The 17,626-nt window shown below is 52.9% G+C and overlaps 7 protein-coding genes across 7 annotated transcripts; 4 read left to right on the top strand and 3 right to left on the bottom strand.

The window, feature by feature from the left end:
• Nucleotides 1-3,327: 3,327 nt before the first annotated feature.
• Nucleotides 3,328-5,309, bottom strand: LY79DRAFT_637354 (uncharacterized protein; the record flags this gene model as incomplete). The annotated part of the gene is made up of 3 exons (XM_060562283.1): nucleotides 4,961-5,309; nucleotides 4,283-4,815; nucleotides 3,328-4,221 (listed from the first exon to the last, which is right to left on the bottom strand). The coding sequence occupies exons 1-3, from the start codon at nucleotides 5,013-5,015 to the stop codon at nucleotides 3,328-3,330; spliced, it is 1,482 nt and encodes a 493-aa protein (XP_060411309.1). The 5' UTR covers nucleotides 5,016-5,309.
• Nucleotides 5,310-5,587: 278 nt separating this feature from the next.
• Nucleotides 5,588-7,388, top strand: LY79DRAFT_562231 (2-oxoacid dehydrogenase acyltransferase). Its single transcript, XM_060558456.1, has 4 exons — nucleotides 5,588-5,988; nucleotides 6,057-6,422; nucleotides 6,491-6,883; nucleotides 6,943-7,388. The coding sequence occupies exons 1-4, from the start codon at nucleotides 5,749-5,751 to the stop codon at nucleotides 7,237-7,239; spliced, it is 1,296 nt and encodes a 431-aa protein (XP_060411308.1). The 5' UTR covers nucleotides 5,588-5,748; the 3' UTR covers nucleotides 7,240-7,388.
• A 1,358-nt stretch (nucleotides 7,389-8,746) lies between these two features.
• On the bottom strand, nucleotides 8,747-10,726 carry LY79DRAFT_521123 (Lecithin:cholesterol acyltransferase; the record flags this gene model as incomplete). Its single annotated transcript, XM_060555314.1, has 2 exons — nucleotides 8,747-10,333; nucleotides 10,412-10,726. The coding sequence occupies 2 exons, from the start codon at nucleotides 10,724-10,726 to the stop codon at nucleotides 8,747-8,749; spliced, it is 1,902 nt and encodes a 633-aa protein (XP_060411307.1).
• Nucleotides 10,727-11,236: 510 nt separating this feature from the next.
• On the top strand, nucleotides 11,237-12,094 carry LY79DRAFT_312977 (uncharacterized protein). Its single transcript, XM_060552353.1, has one exon. The coding sequence runs from the start codon at nucleotides 11,444-11,446 to the stop codon at nucleotides 12,029-12,031; it is 588 nt and encodes a 195-aa protein (XP_060411306.1). The 5' UTR covers nucleotides 11,237-11,443; the 3' UTR covers nucleotides 12,032-12,094.
• Nucleotides 12,095-12,747: 653 nt separating this feature from the next.
• LY79DRAFT_671972 (acetyltransferase) lies at nucleotides 12,748-13,369 on the top strand (the record flags this gene model as incomplete). Its single annotated transcript, XM_060563992.1, has 2 exons — nucleotides 12,748-12,927; nucleotides 12,989-13,369. The coding sequence occupies 2 exons, from the start codon at nucleotides 12,748-12,750 to the stop codon at nucleotides 13,367-13,369; spliced, it is 561 nt and encodes a 186-aa protein (XP_060411305.1).
• Nucleotides 13,370-13,565: 196 nt separating this feature from the next.
• On the bottom strand, nucleotides 13,566-15,271 carry LY79DRAFT_313111 (uncharacterized protein). Its single transcript, XM_060552355.1, has 4 exons — nucleotides 15,089-15,271; nucleotides 14,509-15,035; nucleotides 14,192-14,450; nucleotides 13,566-14,133 (listed from the first exon to the last, which is right to left on the bottom strand). The coding sequence occupies exons 1-4, from the start codon at nucleotides 15,114-15,116 to the stop codon at nucleotides 13,991-13,993; spliced, it is 957 nt and encodes a 318-aa protein (XP_060411304.1). The 5' UTR covers nucleotides 15,117-15,271; the 3' UTR covers nucleotides 13,566-13,990.
• Nucleotides 15,272-15,756: 485 nt separating this feature from the next.
• LY79DRAFT_521226 (uncharacterized protein) lies at nucleotides 15,757-17,010 on the top strand (the record flags this gene model as incomplete). Its single annotated transcript, XM_060555328.1, has 2 exons — nucleotides 15,757-15,992; nucleotides 16,047-17,010. 2 exons carry the CDS (start codon nucleotides 15,757-15,759, stop codon nucleotides 17,008-17,010), a joined length of 1,200 nt encoding a protein of 399 aa, XP_060411303.1.
• Between the last annotated feature and the right edge of the window lie 616 nt (nucleotides 17,011-17,626).

Here is a 17,626-nt window from a genome sequence, read left to right as displayed (position 1 = left end):
TACGTCTCTTTCACAGTCCAGTTCCCTCCCTTTCTCCCTGTACGCGTCGGAGTCGGCGAGGTGCGGTACGTTGTTGGGCCTGGGCGTTAGAGAGGAAGACGATCTAGCGGCCATCGTATGGTGGTCTCAAAGACACCAAGACACCTTAGGTGCCGGTGTTGGAAAAGAGACAACCCAGATTAGCGTAATGGCGGGGGTCAGTGGTGGCTTGTTAGACAGCTTTAGCGCGACAAAGAAGCGGAAGTGGGCGACTTTCGATGGTTTGAGGTGGTCTAGTGTCTCTAGAGCGCCGTGTGTTTGACGCAATGGCGAGTGGAGGGCTCTGTCGGGCTTGGACCAATGTCGTCATCAGCTGCGGTCGAGTCGTAGTAAAGATTCCCGATTCGGCTCAGTGGAATGCTGGCTACCCTGCGCGAAGGGGAGAAAAGTGACGCTTCTTCCTCAGTAACCATGAACGGCTCGACCCGAAGAAACCTCAGGATTCGCCGGAAAGCGGGTTTGACGTGCTCCGTGTGATGGTGATCTTTGCACTGTGACACGACCTCTGGCGCTCTTAGGTCGCAACTTTGCCACCGTTCACCAATCAAATTACTCACTCAGCTTCGGTAGGTGCAACAGCGTGCTTCCACATGTCACCCAACGCCAAATCCCACATTTTCATCTCACATTACATCCAGCCTGACATTATGCCCGCTTTTGCTTCCCGCAAACTGACGGGAATAATGGGAGGGTAACGAGGTCCTCGGTTTGCATCCAGTCTCTAGGGTCCCTGCTCCCGTTGCGACAGTTCGTGGGTTATCCCTGACAAGGGGAATCAAGTACACTACTCACTTGCTGTCCGTCCGTCTCTAGCCGAGATTTGCACTTATGTGAAAGCGTCTGGGAGGGTTCGCAGCTGCGGCAACGTGCCCCCGTCCAAGGCCCATGCCAAGCGGCAAGGCAACTGGACCCTGGATTGCGTCTGCTTTTGCAGGATTGTGTTCGCCTTCACCATTTATTCTATTTGACAAATATTGACCTGGCCTGGATAGGTGAACCTGTGAAATGGATAGCAGGTCCAAAGCCTGTTTACAGCAAAAAAGATAACCCAAAGAAGAGTCGAGGGGAGGACCCATTAATAGCTCGAGGTCACTTCACAGTGCGCCGCGAAAGACCTTGTGCCTTAGCCACCCACTGTAGCTTTTGATTGGCTGTCCTTATTGCTGTAAACTGACTTTTGACCTAGTGTCGTAAGCAGTTTTGATGGCATTACACCCGTTTTCGCGCTTGAGGGCCGCCGCGATTGCGATAAACAAAAATCCAAGGAACCTTACAGCGCATCAGCCTGCCGGTGACGTAACCCCACTGAATGTTAACAGTCGTTGCTGAGGTGCAGTACAAGGCGGTCCTTCTTAAGGTCACACAGGGTTACAGTCATTGTTGCAGCATCGCCATCAACCCCCACATGACAATGACGGCCTGCCATTTCCCTCTCACCACCCACACACTAGATCCTTAGCCTTTTTTTCTAGCTCACGGATGGCTGCGAACCCGTTCTTTATCGGCCACGAAACGACCTCTCGCCAAGTTTCTTTTCCGCTGTAATACCTACCTACCGTGACACGTGTGGTTTGGCAATGTCTGCTGCTGCACTGACTGGCCCGAGCATTACTAACCAGGCCGGAATCCCCTTTTTAGCTGAGCCTGAAAGCGCCATTCGACCAACGGCGTACTAACCGTAGGCTAGACCAAGCCCTAAGAAGTCATGATCGTCATCGACTCCTCCTCCTGGCCAAGGGTGCTGGCAATAAGTGATTGCCTAGCATCCGAGTTAGGCTTTGTTTCCAGTTTCTGACCAACTTGGGGTTCTCGGGGTCTCCATCAAAGATACAGGCTATTCAAATACACATCACAGGACCCTCCTGTATATACCTATATTTCGTCCCGAACGTCACTGCAATAGCACTAATAGCATTAGCTATGATGAGTTGAATCGCTTAGGATCTTGCACGTGCTGAGTCACAACGTCTTGAATCAACACCCCCTTCCATTTGATCCATCACCGAAGCATTATTTGGTCCGGTAGGTCGCCTCCAAGCAATCGACGAATTACACCTGCTTCATAGGACCACATGTGTCACATTGCCCGAGGCAGACTGGCATGGCTCAAGGCGCCCTTCCCGGGCCGGGACCCCGACCATCATCCCACATTAAGAAGACGCGTGAAGTCAACAAGGCTTTGCACCTATGGCTTGCTCGAGCCTATCAGTATCTACGTGGATAACGAAGTAAGTTTATTGAAGAATCAGGTTTGTGGAAAACATGCCGCAGGGCAGCTGCCACGTGCCGCATCTGATATTGACCTTGGCCCATTTTGTTGATTACTGGGCATGTACGGAGTACGTTGGTGGCAGATCACCCAAGGATACCTCGACGGCGCACGCCTTCGCCGTCCTCTCTATCTGTCCCTATTCTTCTTATTGCCTCCGCGCTTGGTGTTCCCATCGACCCATCTGTAGGCCAATTCTCCATATACTACAATGTCAAGAGTACGAGTGATAATAAAGTTGGAACCACTTGGTCTTTCATTTGGCCAATGCAATGTTTGGTACATTACGAGCTGGTGGTGAGCGTGCTGCTGAGTGAAGTGCACATGCCATTCGCGCGGAAATGCCATTTGAGTGGGCAAAAGATCCGGCCGTGGTTCTGCCGCTTATTCATCTCGAAACTTGTGTGAAGATGTATCATACTAGGGGGATCCCTATTGGGAATCCAAAGCCACTTCCTTTACCAATTGTCTTTCACCTTGCTTCCGCTGTCCCGTCTCCACAATGCTATCCGAGTTGCGTTGTCTGTGCCTCTGAGTTTGGCGAACGGGGTCTGATATCGTTCATCTCATCTCGATTCGACCAGAATGCGAGCAAACTCTAATTTGCCTCTACCTACCAGTACTTGTCTTTGGCTCTTGCCGGCCACACTTTCGTCGTTATCCACGATCGGAGCTCGGCCACCTGGTTGGCCTGAGACCAAGTCACTCGTAGAGGCGCGCGGCAACAATGTCCAGCCAAAAGTTTTAGTCTTGACAGGCTGTTAGGACAAAGCCTACAAACAATACGCAGTTCTTGGACCAAAAAGATGTCACCCCTCGAAACCCAAACGCCCCTGCCATGCTATATATGACCGTGATACAAAATCTCGACGCTATCCCGAAGGTCGTGATTGCCATGCCTCTTATGCTTTCAAGCCCAAATCCTGCCATGGTTGACAAACTGAGCAAACGCCTGTCCCGTTCGTGTCATCATTCGGTCCGGTCATTAGGACCGGAACCAGCCAGCACACATACTTTTCTCAACCATCAGGCGTAGAAGAATTATCCGCCACCGATTCGATGGGTTTCAGTTTTGTTCGCCGCCGTGGTGGCGGCGCTTTGGGTGGTATCTTCTTGTGTCCATTGAAATGCAACGTCGACGTCGGTCCGACAGGAACACCGTGTCGATGTTTCGGTACTTCGGGCAGCGGCTTCTTCGGCCGTACCGTATCTGGTCCAGACTTTACTTCTCCCTGCTTGGCTTCCGCGTCTGCTTCGGCCTTGCGACTCGGGGTGATGACGCCGGGTTTCTCCATGACGGCCGCGACGTCGACCACACTAACGCTGCTGGCAGTCTGCGAGCGAGAGAGACTGATGCCCAAGAACTTCCGAGCCACCTCTGCCTCGCCGGAAGACTCCTGGTCGGTCAACCATTTCACTTTGGAGACTCGATCAACCAGCCTCACTGTAGTCTCGTCAGCGGGCGCAAAGTGTGAGTTGCCGAAACCGCCTAGGATTCTCAAGACCTTGAGGATCTCGCCGCGTTTGTAGTGAGGCGGGTGGCTCAGTTGCGTGTGCGCCAAGAGCGGGTATAAGACGCGAAGGTACGTATGACGCAACGATATCTTCTCGTCCGGCAAGTCCATCAGGTTTCTAATGATAACATCGAGGAGAACCTTAAGGTCATTGGTATAAAAGTATTCGTAGGTGGCTTTGGTTGTAAACAAAAGGTAGAGGAGTTTGAGGATCAGGAGCTGCAGAGATGTCTCGGTTTCGCGATTCAACAGCAGAATGATATTCTCTCCGAATGTGCGGAATGAGTCGCCATGTAGACTAAGGCACTTGATGACCCTGTTCGTAAGGGGCGCGTTTGGGGACGTGGGGTCGGCGACGACGTCGGTAGACGCGAGCATGTATTGTTCGTTCAGTACCAACTACTACAGGGTCAGATGCGAAGATGATGCACACGGTGAGCGGATACGAAGGAAAGCATACCAGCACGCGTATGATGGGATAGTGATACGGGTCGTGGACGTCATTAGAAAGCTCCTCGATTATCTGGAAGAGGTACGCGATGAAGCCATCGTCCACCTGCAGCAGGTCGGCAGTGCGCAAGCGCTCGATTCGGGACATCTCGTACATCAGCTCGAGTAGCAGGCGATGTAGCCTCAGGTCCTGGTCTTTGCGACCGTTGATCAGCTCGAGGAGGCGAGGGAAGCATGCCTCCTCGATCATGTGAGAGTACGTGGACTCGTCGGCATGACCGTCGAGTAGCAGAAATAGCACGATAGCGTGCAGCGATGAAGGGTCATCCTCCTGAAGCAAACTGTAGATGATTTGGGTCCGGATGTAGTCCTTGTTGTCTCGAAACAGCTGACATTGCAGCAGCTTCTCGCAGCAGATGGCGACATCGTCCTCTATTTCGGGAAACTTGTCTCTGAACCTCGAAGTAAGGTATAGCCAAGCCCTTAGGGTCTCGTCGATCAAATCGTGCGATTGGTATTGAGTCGTGACGACGTCGTCGAGCTCTGTATGGTTGGCGTGTCCTGTCAGTTGCGAGGCTCTAGAAGCCCATCTCGCTGGGCGACAACTTGAAGAGTAAAGAGAAAAACCATCGACAAGACGAGACACCGGAGCGGAGAGGGGGAGGTTTGGATGGATTGGTTGACTGACCTTCCCAAAACTGGTGTTGGGTTTCAAGGGATTCGTAGACGTCAAACTCGGCCATGATGCTAGTAACCACCGTGGATTGATGAACAGTGTGGTCTGCATCACTGGCGCAGTGCAACGAGCGACTGCTGCAAAGAAAGACAAGGAGAAATATTTGGAGAGATGAAGATGAGGCCGGCTGGAGTTTCGACTCTTTGGGACTTGATACAATGCATGGCTTGCGAACAAGGGCCCCCTCTTGGTTGGGGTCGGGGTTCTAACTCGGGACAAGTCAGGTCAGGTCGAGGCAACAGGTGCAGCGCAGCAAGAGTGCAAAAGGTGGGGGAGGACGACGACGGGGAACGGTAGGACGGCAGAGGTGGGGCAGTAGCGGTAGATGGCACAAGGTTGGTCACAGTGGAGGGAGGGCATGAGGTTCGGTGTATGAGTCGGCGAATGGTCAGCCCGACTAAGCTCTGTCGCGTTGGAGAGAGTGTACAGGTTGAGAGGAACGATCCAGCCCCCCAAATAAATTAAAATACTGCACTTACCTACCCACTAGAGAAGCGCTGTCTGTGTTGGCGAATCTTACGCCCAACCGTAACCAGGCTTCCCCCCCATTCTCTATCCTCGTCCCGTTTCCTATCCCTTCGTGTATTGTACAACCTGAGGAAGAAAAAAAAAAAAAAAAGCACGAACCACGCGCGCGCCCCTGGTTACACATCATAGGACATCATAGGCCATCCGTTCTCTTTCTCACCTCGACCTCCCCTCTCTCCCGTACTCACACGATTTCTCCATCCTCCGTCACGATGCTCTCGAGAAGACTTGTCGCGACCGCGCGCTCGGTGCCATTGCGCCGGTATCAGCCCTGCCAGCTTCCGCTACAGTTGCCACAGATGATGCAGCACGTCCGCAGCTATGCCGACAAGATCGTTAAGGTGCCGCAAATGGCCGAGTCCATATCCGAGGGTACCTTGAAGCAGTGGACCAAGCAGGTTGGCGACTTTGTCGAACAGGATGAGGAAATCGCAACTATCGAGACTGACAAGGTATCATTACCCAATCGTGCAGTCGCAATTACTGTGAAGCATTTGCTGACCCCCTTTTTCTTCTCTAGATCGATGTCGCTGTCAATGCCCCCGAAGCAGGTACCATCAAGGAGTTCCTGGTCAATGAAGAGGACACTGTCACTGTTGGCCAGGACATTGTCAAAATGGAGCTTGGGGGTGAAAGGTCCGGTGAGAGCAAGGACACTGGTGACAAGAAGGAGGCCGCAGAGAAGCCCAAGTCCGAACCCTCCGAGTCCAAGCCAGAGCCATCCAAGACGGAGTCGAAACCCGAGCCCAAGCAGGAGGAGCCTCAAAAAGATACATCTACCAGCAAGCCGTCCCCCCCATCCAAAGAGACGTCGCAGGCTGCCCCCGTTTCCAAGGACACAGCAGCAACCGCCGCGCCAGTCCTTGGCAGTCGCGAAGAGCGCCGCGTATGTTTCTACCATGATAGCTCTCATACCTTATTCTTGCGAGCCGCGGAATTAACTCATGTTTCTAGGTGAAAATGAACCGCATGCGTCTACGAATCGCCGAACGGCTGAAGCAATCGCAGAATACTGCTGCATCCCTCACCACATTTAATGAGGTTGATATGTCTTCTCTCATTGAGTTCCGGAAGCTCTACCGCGACGAAGTGCTCAAGAAGACGGGCGTCAAGCTCGGATTCATGAGCGCCTTCTCTCGTGCCTGTGTTTTGGCCATGCGCGACATCCCTGCCGTGAACGCATCTATCGAGGGCCCCAATGGCGGCGACACTATTGTGTACCGCGATTATGTCGATATCAGCGTGGCTGTGGCTACTGAAAAGGGTCTTGTCACGCCTGTTGTTCGTAACACAGAGTCGCTGGATATGCTGGGTATTGAGAAGGCCATCGCAGACATGGGCAAGAAGGTGAGCTCCTTTGTATATCCATGAGCCAAGGTACCGAAGTAACCGTGATTCAACGACAGGCCCGCGACAACAAACTTACCATCGAGGATATGGCCGGCGGCACCTTCACTATCAGCAATGGTGGTGTCTTTGGTTCTCTCATGGGAACTCCCATCATCAACCTCCCCCAGACTGCTGTGCTTGGACTGCACGCCGTTAAAGAGCGCCCCGTTGCAGTCAATGGCAAGATCGAGATTCGCCCCATGATGTACTTGGCCCTCACCTACGACCACCGTCTTCTCGATGGAAGGGAGGCTGTTCAGTTCTTGGTCAAGGTTAAGGAGTACATCGAGGACCCCAGACGGATGCTCCTGTAAAAGTTGCCTTGTATTCTGTGGAACCAGCGACATACACCCTGCTGTGCTGGTAAACATTGCCGTAGCCTAGAGGAGCTTTTGTACTACCAGAATTTTGACCATATAGACGAATAAGAGAGTAGGAAGTTGCGACGTAGCCTGAATACCATAACATGATGTTGCTGTTTTGTCTCCATGCCAGCACACCTAGGCAGGGCTTGTAGCTTCGGGTAGGTGTCCTATTGTACAGCAACGGAACTACTGAGCAGGAAACACCCGAACAACGCAGGGATCGAGTCTGGAAGTGAGAAGATGGCTGGTGATTGCATGCTCGCAAGACTTTGGGGCCAGGAGTATATGGAACTGCCTCGAGGTAATAACGATCTCTGCTACCTGGCACCCCGTGGTGCTTGCGCCCAACTTTGAAGTAAACCGCCAACCTATCTTCTCGTACACTTTCCCTGCTCCTTGCAACCCAGAACAGAATTCACTTAGGAACAATTATAGGTGACTGTACCAGCGTTCTGCACTGACGCCTAGCCATACATGGACCTCACCATACCCAACGTCGTTCGGGTAATGAGAAACGTGCGGCTCTTCAAACGGCCGAATAAGGTGGAGATCAGATGCACACACCTGCGGAGTCCATTCCATATTACGGATGAGATATACGTCAGACTTTGTGGGTAGCAGGCGTTATCTTAACCCGGACTGATTCTTTATCTTGGTTTCCTTGCAAACATGCCCAAAAGAGAAGGGGGGGGAGAGGGGAGATGTAGAGTATGCGTGAGTGCACGACAATCGAAATTAATGCCAGCCTTAATCAAGGCTGAGCACTAGTAATGGGTTGGGAGTCACCCATGCTCGCTGAAGGCAACGCGAAATGTACTGAGTACTACCTATGTAAAGTGACTACGCAGGTAGATGATTTGTTGCCAGCGGCTTGTTGAGCTCCACCAATGTGTCTTTTCTCGCCCCCCCCCCCTTCCGTCGTAGACAACTCTGAATCCGGCAGTCGCACCACCAAGCGCTCCTAGCTTTCTCAAAAACGCCCAACAGCCATCTTCATGTCATGTCATGTCCTGAATCACTCCGCGCTTCTCAGATAGCTCTTACCGCGCACATGGCTTCAAGGATCATCCGTCGAACGGTACATACATTTGGGTGCGTGTCCTCATCAGAACCGACACACACAAAACATACACAGCATAGACATAACGAGCGCGTTCAGTTGAGCGGCCATCGTTCGTCACAGCGTGCCGCTTTGGGCCCCTCCCATCACTGCTCGTGCCAAATGTCGGCATATAGGTTAACGTTTTTGTCGATAAAACGATGCTCTGTACCGATACTATGAGCTCTATGTGTAGTGTGTATATCGCCCTAAACAGCTGGTTTGTTGAACAGAGAGGGTATTTCCTGCCGCGTAACCATCCTCGATCTTCCCGATACCCTCTGTGCAATGCGCCAGAAACGCCTCTAAATGAGCCCGTCATAAAGAAGTCCCAACCATAACATTCGTGGTCTCTTACTAAGACTCCTCGTCTGGAGCCGGTCCTTCGCCGTCATCATAAACCTTGACCTTGTCGGCATATTCCAAAATGTTGCTGACGACGTAGTCCGAGATCGTATTGCCCTTGCCCGCCGCGATCCTCAGTATGAGCTCGTTGAGATGCTGCCGCCCGAGGATGTCAACGTGGTCTGCCGTCTTGGGCCCGCCTCGGGGGTTGAATCGCTCGGGCTCGTGCTCCATCTCGACAACAGTCACTTTGGCACCCGCCGGGTTGTACCGCTTGTAGTTCCATCCCCGGTTACACATGTAGCCTGTACTGAGCAGGTTCACCGTTCCATCACCCTCGCCCATGACGACGCCGTGGTCTACTTCTCCTTGCGTGAGAGCCGTGTCGATTGTGATGTTCAGGTTTGTCAGCGCTGGCATCTCTGGTGACCGGTAGTAGTATCCCCGCTCCGTGGGCTTTCCCACACCGTAAAAGCAGTAAATCTTGAGACTGGGTGCCAGCGGCAGTCGTGTCTCCAATGGGTTGATCCATTTCTGAGGGTTCTTTTCGTTGGCTTCAACCTCGGCTTCTGTGTGTGCTACGCCATGCGAGTACGCCTCCTTCACCTTCCTCGAGTACCACTCTTCGGTTGTATTGAAAAGGTAGTCCATGGCCGACTCGACAGTCAAGTTTCGGTCCGGTGTTGTCCAGTTCATGCCGCTGCGAAAGTTAAGGAGAGAACCATACGAAAAATCCTGTCCTGGTAGGTCGTCTGGGGCCCAAGTGGAATTGCCCCAGACAGCGTCCCCACCGATGGGGAGCATTGACGAAATGCCGGGCATCGCGCGAAACAGCTGCGCTCTTTCGTCTTTGCTCAGAAACTTCTCGAGGCCGTAAACGGCAAATGCGTTGAGCTGCGCCGTGTCGCGCATTTCACCCGACAGGACGGCTGTTAGGTCCTTGACGGCGCCGAGCATGCATCCGCTCACGTTGATCCATGCCTCGACATGCTGCTCGACCCAATCGTCGCCTCCCCTGCCGCCACTTTCCGACGCTACCCAGTGAAAGAAATAGAACAGAACCTGTCCGCCCATGCTGTGAGACACCAGAACAGCCTTCTTTCCCGAGAACTCGTGTGCGGTCTCAATATAGGATTTGAGCCTCGAGAAGTATTGATCGCGAGTCTCGAGATTTGGGTAAGCCAAGCGCCAGTCATAGGCTGCCGTGAAGGAGTTGGTCGGGTCGTAGCCTATCGACGCTAGGTTCTCGAATATTTTGTTCCAAATCCAGTATCCGGTGATGAAGAAGTCGGTTGCGTCGAAGCCCTGGGCGGCTCGCAGTTTGATATGCGGAGGGTCAAGGCCGGTTTCCTGATCCAACATGATGTGTCTTTTCCAGTTCTCCTTGTCCAAAACCAATGCTCTCATCATACTCCAACTGCCCCAGAGGCGTTTTCGGAAATATTGACGAGAGACATTGGCGGTGCCCCAAGATTCGAGGCCTGTGGAAATGACGCCGGGGACCATTATCATTGGGTGATGGGCGTGAAGACCCTCGGCGCGGGCCTGTAAACCTACAGAAAAGGCATCGTAACTATCGACGAACTCGCGCTCGCCTTGCTTCACAAGCAGCCACGTTAGTTCAGGCCAGCTAGGCGCCAAGTCCATTTCGAAGCTCATATACGAAGTGTTACTGACCACAAGATCCCGCATGTCCTTGACCAACCCGGCAGGCAGGACATCAAAAAGACTATCCATGCTGAGCTCCCCAAGCTCGGGGAAGTCTATGAGATCGTTGCTTTTTGCGAAGAAGCCGGCAGCTATGATGCCGAAAAGGCTCCCGAGCAAAAAGATGGCGCCATTGCGGCGCTTCCGTGTCTTGGGCTTCACGTGGTGGACGACGTGGGTGGTGTTTTCCAGCTTTTCGGGGCTTTCGTCTCGAGGAGTGGATGGTTCGCTGTCGACTTGTGGATCGACGGGAAGTGCTCGGCGCCGGAGGGTTGAGGAAGACATGGCCGCCGCAGTAGTTGTGAGTGCGCGGACGACACTGACGGGCTGAGAACGTTAGCTTGTGCGATCAAAGGTTGGCGCGGCCAGGGGAGGCCGGTGTAAGTGAAACTAGACAGTATTAAGTAGCTTGTACCTGAGAGTGGAATACGAGGGCCTGCGGCGCGCTCTGAGGGGGATGGCTCGACACTTATTAGGAAGATTGAACGGGCGATGTCGAGCCAATGGGCCAAGCAAGGGGTGTGCAGAGGGGAAAGGGAGAAAACAGGAGCAGAAACGGAGAGGTGCGCGAAGCTTAAATTCGCCATCCATCAGCTAGCAAAATGGAATGGCGACGCTCGCGACGCTAGCAGGACTGAACTTGAACAGCACACGGACGAGTGTCCAATGCACACATACAGTACAGGTAGTCGAGGGGAACTGCGGAAGCCGACGGAGTGCCGATAGAAGCAGGGCAGAGAGCAGGGTCTGGCACAGAGCAGGGTATCCGGAGCTCGGGGGGTGGGATAGGTATTGGAGGCGGCCAAAGGAACGACGTGACGGGCGGAGCATGGCATAAAAAATAGAATGAAAGGTCCGTAGGCGTGTACCTATGCGTGAAAGGCTGGCCCCTGGGAGCATCCGGCGTGACGTCGATCTCCTGGTGGTCCCGGCGTTTTGTCTTTTTGCTCATCATTCGCAGCATGTTTACGACAGATACCTAGGTAGGGAGGTATACTGCAGATGGGCAGGTACCGTTCCGCCTTGGGCACGATTTACTCCACTGGAATGAGGGCTTGCGGCCATCCGGCGGAAACCACCCAGCACATACTAATCTTTCCCATCAGAAAAGGCCGGACAATACCCCGTCCCAAACATTGGATCCGGAAGCGGTCAGCAAGCAGGCAGTCAGTCCCCTTGAGCGACGGCAGAGACACCCATGTGATGGCTAGCCACGTGGGACAGAATCAAGGAAAGCACCTGAAATGTCTAGATAGACGTGTAGAGTTCAAGACGAATATGCAAACGATGGATCGAGCCGCATTGTTGCAGGTTGGCACCCTTAAGCGTGACGGTGTTTGGGGCCACAGCGGCGGCGGCGGCGGCGGCGACGACCTTATGATTGAGCAGCCCGAATTGCGTTCAACCTCAACTCATCATGGGCACTTTGACTCAAATACAAAACCGCCTGTCTCTAGACACTCTCCCTCCCGGTTTGGCGCTTCCAACGGCCTCGAAACCCACCTAAGAAAACGTGATGCCGTGCCTGTCACGTTGGCAAGCAGTCTGTATTACTTTTCGTTCTGTTCCGGTCATGCGATGACTAGGTAGACAGAGGTCCAATAAGATGGCGCACGAGGCAGCACGAGGATCGTGCTTCCCAGGTTCCCTGAAGAGGGTCTACATAGGCAATAAGAGTCATCGTGGCCGTTTGGCATGTGATTGTGGATGACAACTCAGCGACACTGGAGGGGAAGGGAATTGATTGCTGTGTGGCACTTGGCTGACAGTGGGAAGCTCTGACCACTGATTTCGACGAGGACAGGGACACGGACGTGGAGCAAGCAACAAGTCCAAGAAGTACACTCACTGCAAGACATTCGATTCACTTTTTCGCCCGCTACATACATACACACCGTCCGTCACTTCCTTCTGCAAACGCTCAAGCCCGCGATCGTGGTTTGTTCCAACTCTTTGGACTCGTTCTATCTCATCATCCCCAGCAGGTTTGCGGCAGAGCCGCGCCTCTGCATTTCCTTTTTCCCTTTTTTGTTCTTCTTCTCTCCCCCCCCCCCCCCCCACCTCCTCTCTGTCGGCGCCCTTATTTGCCGGTGTTTTCACTCGCAGCTTCTGCCCCTCACCTTTTTGCAGCAACCTCTTCACATTGATTTCCGTTGCGTTGTAAAATTGTCATGAGTTGAGCACACCACTCGTCTGCCGGTTTAGGCTTGTCCGCTACTCTTCACGTATTCTGCTGCATTTCCTCGTCTCTTTCGCAGTGCTGCCAAAGGAGCTGCTGTCCTTCTCTCCAAAGCCAAGCCGTTAGCATGGACGTTTCCAGCACCACACATCTACCGGCAGATCTGCAGTATATCCAATACGAGCACGGTCTAGAAGCCACATATCTACCCGCCATCCGCTCGCTGATCGCGAAGGACTTGAGCGAGCCATACAGCATCTATGTTTATCGGTATTTTCTCTACCAATGGGGCCACCTGTGCTTCATGGTACGCAGCTTTCCTCTCACCCAGCCACTCGGCCAGTATCGTGTCGCTAACTACAACCCAGGCCTTGGACCCTGTCGACTCATCTCTCATCGGCGTGATCGTGTGTAAGCTTGAGGTTCACTCATCTCACTCGCCGCCGACGCGCCGCGGCTATATCGCCATGCTGGCTGTCGCTTCCCCGTATCGCGGCAAGGGTATCGCTACGGCTCTCGTGAAGAGAGCCATCGACGCCATGGCTCAGAGGAGTGCCGATGAAGTCGTTTTGGAAACCGAAGAGACCAACACTCAGGCTATGCGTCTGTATGAGCGGCTAGGCTTTCTGCGCTCCAAGAAACTACACAGGTATTACCTCAATGGAAACAGCGCCTACAGGTTGGTCTTGCTGCTCAAATCCATCGACCCGGACGCTGTCCTCGAAGACTCAGATGGCCAGTCTCCGTGACTAGAGCATGACTATGAAGGTATGCTACTCAAGTCCAAAGGGCTACTGGAGAGCGTTTGCATCGTCATATAGGTAGCATTCGGACCAACGAATAGGTGGTACCCCAGATAAGGACGGTACGGCCAGAAGCCGCGTCAGTGGCCCCGGAGCGGTGTAAGGGGCTCGCTCTTTCCTTCTGGGTGGGTCATTCATCACCTTGACTGCACAATGGCAACATCGAATGGCATAGGCAATGGACACACATTCTGGTCCTTGAGCACATTCTAGGCTCAACCTAGGCTCAATGACGGTAGCTGAGCGAGGGGTATTTCAAAGGGAAAATACGGCATAGGGTGTTTGGTAGCTTGTTTTGCGAAACACAGCTACATATTTTGATAGCACACACATCCTGCGGGCGTACCGAGTCGATACGAATGCCGATGCACATATCCATCAAAACAGATCAGGAGGGACATGTATAGAGCTCACGGCAGTGTTACTGGCCCTCCCTCCATCTAGATGTCAACTGACCATGCGCGAATGGTTCGTATTTACTCCTTCATGTGTTCTATGAGTATAGATTTGGCCAATGCAATGCTTTCGTCACCACATATGGTTCTTGCTCAAGAAGCAACTTCCCTGTCAGCACCATTGATGATCCTTTCCGGGCGGTTTTGTCGCGTGAGCAGCGGGCAGGGAATTTAATAAAAGATCGGTGGAGCTGTAGATGGAGGCTCTGACATCCCAATGATTACCATAGGCGATACCCAGGTATGTGAACGCATCTCGGCGCTTGTTAGTCTGGAAATATGTACAACAGCGCCAAAGTCAGTATGTACGCACCTGGCTTGTAATAGATGGGACGTCCCATAGCCTCGATCAATTTCAGCTCCCGAAGCTTCTGTAGAACCCGAGTGACATCTGCCTTGTCGCTAAAGTCGGCTGTGTAGACGCACACAAGCCGGTCTTTGCGCCCGGTAGGGTCGTTATACGAGTTCCACGGCGCCACCTTTGCGGCGATTCCCAACTCGTTATTGGCCGTAGCCCTCGCGACAACGCGCCAGACTTCGTCAACGTCCTTGGGTTGACAGAAGAGCATCCACTATTGATGAGGATCAGTCATGGCGAGTATTGCACCACCGAGACCATAGAATGCTTGCCTTGCCAGCCTTGATCTTACACGCATGTGCAAGACCCAAGATGTCCTGGATAGCCTCCCTCTTTTCTAGATCTATCTCTCTCATCTTGGCCGCCATGGACTTCTTGGTGGTGCTAATGCCTTGCTTGAATTTCAGCAAGATGTTCAGCCTCTCGATGCCTCCTTCGATCAGCGTATCGAGCCGGGAGCCCTCCTCCTCGGGGGCCTCATCCTCGTTGCCCCTACTACGCTGATTTTGGGCTTCAAATTTGACTTTGCGATCTATGTACGGATTACAGATGAAGATCCAAGGGAGACGATCGTCTTGCTCAGTTGTCCCGGGAGGAAGTCGAGCAAGAAAATCGTCGACTGTTTCTGTCAACTGCCACGCGTACGGAACGCCTGCGTATGGGTTGTGGAGCTTAGTGCTGTCAAGAGGCTCCTTTTTCACCCTCCGGTTGATATGGACAGCATTGCTCTCCTCCCACCACTGAGCAACATTGAAGGACGTGACCCGAGTTTCGAGTCCAGCTACCGTCTCCTCGTCTCCTGTCTCACGAGTCAGCCTTTTAGTGCCGGTTCATTCAGGTCTCGACACAAACCGTAAAAGTCCGATTCGTCCGAGTCCATTCCGACGGTTGGAGTTTTCGCCAGGCGCGAAATGTGGTCGATGATTGAGACGCAGGATTGACGACGTGTCTTGCTGCGGAATCGCGGTGTAAGAAATCGTTTCAAAATACTACGGAAAGGAAAGAGCGCCCTAAGTCGGTGAACCTCCCTCGATGAATAAACTTCCGCATTCAGCAAAGCATCAGACGGCTGCAGAGTCCTATGTCATTGCGCAACGATGATGTTACAAGTTCCGTGAAGGCCCACGGATATCGGGAGGATGAAGGGAGGTTGGATGGAGTTGCCGTCAGGGATAGCGAGGACCCGATCCGATGAGCGACTGCCAATGCCGGGGTACAAGTTGCGGGACCCTTCCGAGCTCCCCGGGGCGCGCGGCCGATCCCCTCCCGGAAATTCTCTGGCCACCTTGCTCATACTTTCTTTTTTTTCTAGTTGGTGCTTGGGACCTTGCACCAAATCACACGGTGGGCTTCCGACGCAAAGTTCCGATACCAACACCAAGACAACCAGGACCACATCGCACCGCACGTCTCCTGAGACAACGGTGACGTATTCAGCCGACATCGAAGGCCAAGGATTTGCTCCCCTCCTCTACTTCTCTTTTCGACCCCGCAAAGAGGGAAATTGCCACGGACCAGGAATGAGCCACGAACGAAGCGTCGCTGTTGCGTCCAAGCAATCTCTTGTTCTAGACTTGCCTCCAAGCTGCATCGAGTTTTGCCCGTCACACCCAGAGTATTTCGTGGTTGGAACTTACAACTTGGTGAAGGATGAGGAGCCACAAGATGAGGCGGAGGGTGCAGGGTCTTCGGTCGCTAAGAAGGCCCAAAACCGCAACGGTAGTCTTGTTGTATTCCGACTAGCAAGCAGCTCAGTGTGAGTTGGCGAAGCCCTTTACACATCGTGGCATGAGATTTGACCTCCTTCTAGGCATCATGTTCAAACCATCTCTCACCCATCAGCTATTCTCGACTTGCACTTCTGCCCCTTTCCGAGCCGGCATGACATCATGGCTGTGGTTTCCAGCACCGGAACGCTATCCATATTTCGATTGAATCCAGATGCAGATGCTTCAGAGCCACTCAAGCATTTGGCCACAAGCAGAATCTCCGATGTCCCCGAAGGCATCCTGTTTCTCTCGGGAGTTTGGGACACTAACAACGCATCTTCTATCGCGATCACAACTTCTGCTGGCGAGGTGCGCGTCGTGACGCTCGATACCTCCTGGCGAATTATCAACGACAACTCGGGGCCCGTGATAACGCATTCTCTGGAAGCCTGGACGGTGGCATTCTCTCTTGCCGAGGACCCATTCGTGGTTTACTCTGGAGGCGATGATTCTGCGCTCCGGTACGCATCATGTACGCACAGCAGCGAAAATGGCGAGAAAGACGGTGTTGGACTCAGGACCTTGAACTCCCCTCTCAACATTGGGGGTCATGATGCCGGTGTGACGGCCATTTTGCCAATTGCTGCCAGACTGATGGACGGCGCGAGGGTACTGGTTACCGGCAGCTACGATGACACGATACGAATTTTTGCCGTGCACCCTCCGCACGAAACGTACGGTCTTCGCAAATTCAAGAAATTAGGGGAGACAAACCTAGAAGGAGGCGTCTGGAGGCTCAAGTTGGTCGAACTGCAGGAGAGGGACGGCCGCTGCTGCCTGAGAGTTCTAGCATCGTGTATGCATGCTGGCGCCAGGATTGTTGAGCTGGAGGGGCCGTTGGATGGTGGAGAATGGGATATCAGGGTCCTGGCTCGGTTTGAGGAACATAAAAGCATGAACTATGGCAGTGACTTCGTTCCCAGGCTAGGGCAGGGCCGCCTCGAATGTGTGTCTACGAGTTTCTACGACAAGCTTCTGTGTTTATGGGAGGCGGATATGGTTTAAGGAGAAATTAGACGAGCCGTATGTCAATATTGGACACGGTGCTTATGATCGCCAAGAGAAGGGTTCTGTACCTTGGTATGTAGGTTTTATATCTAGAAGATAGAATCATAGTCAAGAATGCAACTTTTATTTTTATTTTAAGTCTGCTTGCCATCTATGCTGCCATTTCAGTACAAGACACTACGACGTGCCGAGAGCAGTAAGCGTGACGATGCAGGGCTCCCGCGTTGCAGAGACGAGACTGGTGGTAGATGAGCTAGTACTTTATGTAATCGTAAAGGGCTTGATCTGCCGTTCTAGAAGGACACGGCTGGGAGTTGAAAGGTTGATAGGAGCCTGGGTGTTACGAAGTCCCATATAATGCTGACAATCTTCTTCAAAGTGATGCAAGGCCGCCAAAGCTAGAACTGCTCGCTTAGTCATTTCATATGAAGAGTCGTCAGCTTTCAGAATCAACTGGCTTAATTTGGACAGTCTCCGGATGAGGCACGGCCAAGACACCAATTCCAAAAAGGGTTGGACTTGTGGTATTGTTTTGGATGGATAGAAATGCAGTGGCGGAATCAACACAAGCTCCTGAGATGATGTTTTTGTAGCCGGCTCCCCTTCCAGACAA

Source organism: Colletotrichum navitas (genome assembly GCF_030913465.1).
Source record: "Colletotrichum navitas strain CBS 125086 chromosome Unknown LY79scaffold_57, whole genome shotgun sequence".
NCBI classification, from domain to species: Eukaryota; Fungi; Ascomycota; class Sordariomycetes; order Glomerellales; family Glomerellaceae; genus Colletotrichum; species Colletotrichum navitas.
The sequence above is the reverse complement of the archived record's forward strand: the minus strand, read 5'-3'. Positions and strand labels throughout refer to the sequence as shown.

What these genes read in the sequence shown, in the direction of transcription:
- LY79DRAFT_562231 (XM_060558456.1), top strand. Translation starts at nt 5,749, where the DNA reads ATGCTCTCGAGAAGACTTGTCGCGACCGCGCGCTCGGTGCCATTGCGC. An exon ending in CAACTATCGAGACTGACAAG is followed by an intron (nt 5,989 to 6,056) that starts GTATCATTACCC and finishes TTTCTTCTCTAG; the next exon opens with ATCGATGTCGCTGTCAATGC. An exon ending in GCAGTCGCGAAGAGCGCCGC is followed by an intron (nt 6,423 to 6,490) that starts GTATGTTTCTAC and finishes TCATGTTTCTAG; the next exon opens with GTGAAAATGAACCGCATGCG.
- LY79DRAFT_313111 (XM_060552355.1), bottom strand. Translation starts at nt 15,116, where the DNA reads ATGGACTCGGACGAATCGGACTTTTACG. An exon ending in GTAAGATCAAGGCTGGCAAG is followed by an intron (nt 14,451 to 14,508) that starts GCAAGCATTCTA and finishes CCTCATCAATAG; the next exon opens with TGGATGCTCTTCTGTCAACC. An exon ending in TCCCATCTATTACAAGCCAG is followed by an intron (nt 14,134 to 14,191) that starts GTGCGTACATAC and finishes ACAAGCGCCGAG; the next exon opens with ATGCGTTCACATACCTGGGT.
- LY79DRAFT_312977 (XM_060552353.1), top strand. Translation starts at nt 11,444, where the DNA reads ATGGGCAGGTACCGTTCCGCCTTGGGCACGATTTACTCCACTGGAATG.